The following is a 2,472-nucleotide window of genomic DNA, read 5'->3' on the forward strand; positions in this document are numbered from 1 at the left end:
GGAAAGAGTTAACAAGAACGTCATCACTGCTTCAGGGCCACTCAGCCCCTTCCCTGTTTCCTGCCCAAGTCAGCTACCCCATTTCCCTTCACTTACCTCCAGGTTCTCCTAGGTGGGCAGGTGTCAGGCCCTCAGGGAAACCAATCTGTGATAGGTCCTCACTGAGCAGCGCTGCCTCACTGGGCCCTGGGTTCCCCCCAGGGGACACCACTGAACACCGGGGCCAGTCAAATGGCAACTCAAAGCGCCGTAGCTCCCGCTGCCCATGTAGACTGGGCTCCCCGCAGTTACAGAGAGCACAACGCCGCATTGGACCCCCACTGTGAACACACAAGCATCAGCACCACGCTGGCCCCTGCCCACAGGTACCCCTAAACAACCCCATGACTTGCACACCTATTCTTCCCACTCATTTTCCTAAATTTTCCACCTTGAAAGCCCCAGACTCTCAAATCAAATCCTCGTATGTCCTTACATCCTCATTTCCCCAAACTAGTTACCTGCAGTCCTGGGGAGGCTCCTGAAGCCTGGGACCCCCAGAACTGGGCACAGAGCCCTCCCCCACATGTGGTTTGGGAAGGTCTGGCTCAGTGGCACCTGACTCCTCGGAGGCTGCAGGTCCATCAGCTGAATGAACAGACAGAGAAGTGTGCATCAGCCATTATCCTCTATTTAATACTAGTCCACTCATCAGACCCATGAGATTATCCAAAACCCCTGGTGGATAACAGTGATGGCATTTCAACTTTTGTCCCAAAGAACAAAGTCCTTCAATTACCTGTCTATTAGATGGACTTAGCTCTTGTCCTTGTGCTAGGACCAGAAATCTACGATTGTCTGGGTAGAACAGAAAGCTGCCAAGCAAACCCAGAATGTGCCCCACTCACCTGCTGGTTCTGAATCTTTATCCTCACCAGGCGGCTTCGGGCTGTCCATCCCTCTCTCCGACTGGGCAGGGCCCTCTCGGGGAGACCTGTCAGACCCAAGAGATATCTATTTGTCTAGTAAGTCTTCCCAGTAAACACTTTCCCCCAAATCCTAGGGAGAAGGCATCTAATGTTATCTAGACCCTACAGAAATCAGAGCAAAGCCATACCTACAAATTCCTGCACTAATGACAAGGAAAGTCCCTCTCCCCAACCGTTGTCCCACTGCCTACTTGCTCCCCAGATAAACACATACCATCTTCTCCTACTCTGAATTCTGAGAGGATCCAGTCCCCTTTCCCGCTTCCCACCTCCTGTCTAAGAGTTCCCAGGACAACAGCATCCAACCAGAAGCACATACAATCTACATCCAGTATCACTCTCTGCCTCATGACTGAGTTCTTGGCTTCTGGTGGGCCCTATCCCTTGGACTTTTTCCTCAGGTCTTAAGTCAGCTACCATCCTAGAGGCCTTTCAGTGCCAACCCAGGGGCAGTCATAACAAGAAGTCTGAGTCCAGCCGAAGTCCCTCTCTCTGGGGTCTTGCAGGACGTAGAACACATTACTGGAACTAAAGCCCATCTCTGAATGGATCTCCCCCATCTCCACTGGTTTCAACCAGAACATCCCAATCACAACAGAAGAAACTCCCCAATTTCCACCCACTGCCCATCTAAATCCAGCTCAGGCCCACCCCCTGGCTCTTGCCATGACTGAGCTCAGGATCTCATCCAGCCTGAAGGCCTCAGGTCGTTGCCCTTAGCAACACCAACAGCCCTTCCTGCTCAGATGTGCCTAGTAGTTAACAGAAGTGGGCCTTAAGAGTTACTGAGCATGTGTAGCCAGGCCTGAGGCTAGGCATGCTGGGAGTTGTAGTCTCAGGAAGCACACCACCACTTGGAGCTGTTCTAAACGGGGCAGGACAGAGCAAAGTAGCTTCCTTCCTCTTCCGTCAAGCAGGGTTTCAACACACACTATGGGGGTGGCGGGTAACGGTCCCCTCTTCTAAGACATGCCTGCCTATCCCAGAGCCAAATGAAACACATTAAAGTTATACCTAAGAAGATCAAGACCCACACCTTTGGGTATATTTTCCTAAACCTCAGATAAAACTAAACACAGTACCAAAAAGAGAGAAGTAAAGAATAAGAATTACAGAGCTGAGGAAGATGAAAGAGGTCCTATAGAAGAAGGGAGAAAAGGACAGGTATAAACAGCTCTTAGTGGGAAGGGTAGGGGCTTAAGCAGAGAAACAGAGTATAGTTTTCCTACCGAAGGTAGAGGGGAATCCCTAAAACAAAACTCTAAATAAAAGTTTGAGAACTATATCTCTCACCTTCTCCACTCCTCTTGTTTAACCAGAGGGACCACACCAACCTTAGTAAGGACAAGCCTCTCTTCCCAAACCAAATACCCCAGTCAGCCACTGGGGGTTGAGTGACTGGGGCAGATGAGACAGTGGGGAACCCTCAAAAAGGTGCCCAGGATCCATAAATCAATTACCTAAGAACCACATTATCAGTCCTCTTTCCCCGAGCTAACACTCC

General features: G+C 50.4%; 1 protein-coding gene across 1 annotated transcript in view; it reads right to left on the reverse strand.

Annotated features, from left to right (window-relative positions):
- Positions 1 to 936, reverse strand: part of KMT2D (lysine methyltransferase 2D) — a 31,872-nt gene extending 30,936 nt beyond the window's left edge. Inside the window, exons 1-3 of the mRNA XM_007452349.1 lie at positions 888 to 936; positions 501 to 627; positions 97 to 320 (exon numbers count right to left, since the gene is read on the reverse strand). Of these exons, the coding sequence (XP_007452411.1) occupies positions 97 to 320; positions 501 to 627; positions 888 to 936 (400 nt within the window). The remainder of the gene's footprint in view (positions 1 to 96; positions 321 to 500; positions 628 to 887) is intronic.
- Between the last annotated feature and the right edge of the window lie 1,536 nt (positions 937 to 2,472).

This window comes from Lipotes vexillifer, unplaced genomic scaffold, assembly GCF_000442215.2.
Source record: "Lipotes vexillifer unplaced genomic scaffold, Lipotes_vexillifer_v1.1 scaffold422, whole genome shotgun sequence".
Taxonomy (NCBI): domain Eukaryota; kingdom Metazoa; phylum Chordata; class Mammalia; order Artiodactyla; family Lipotidae; genus Lipotes; species Lipotes vexillifer.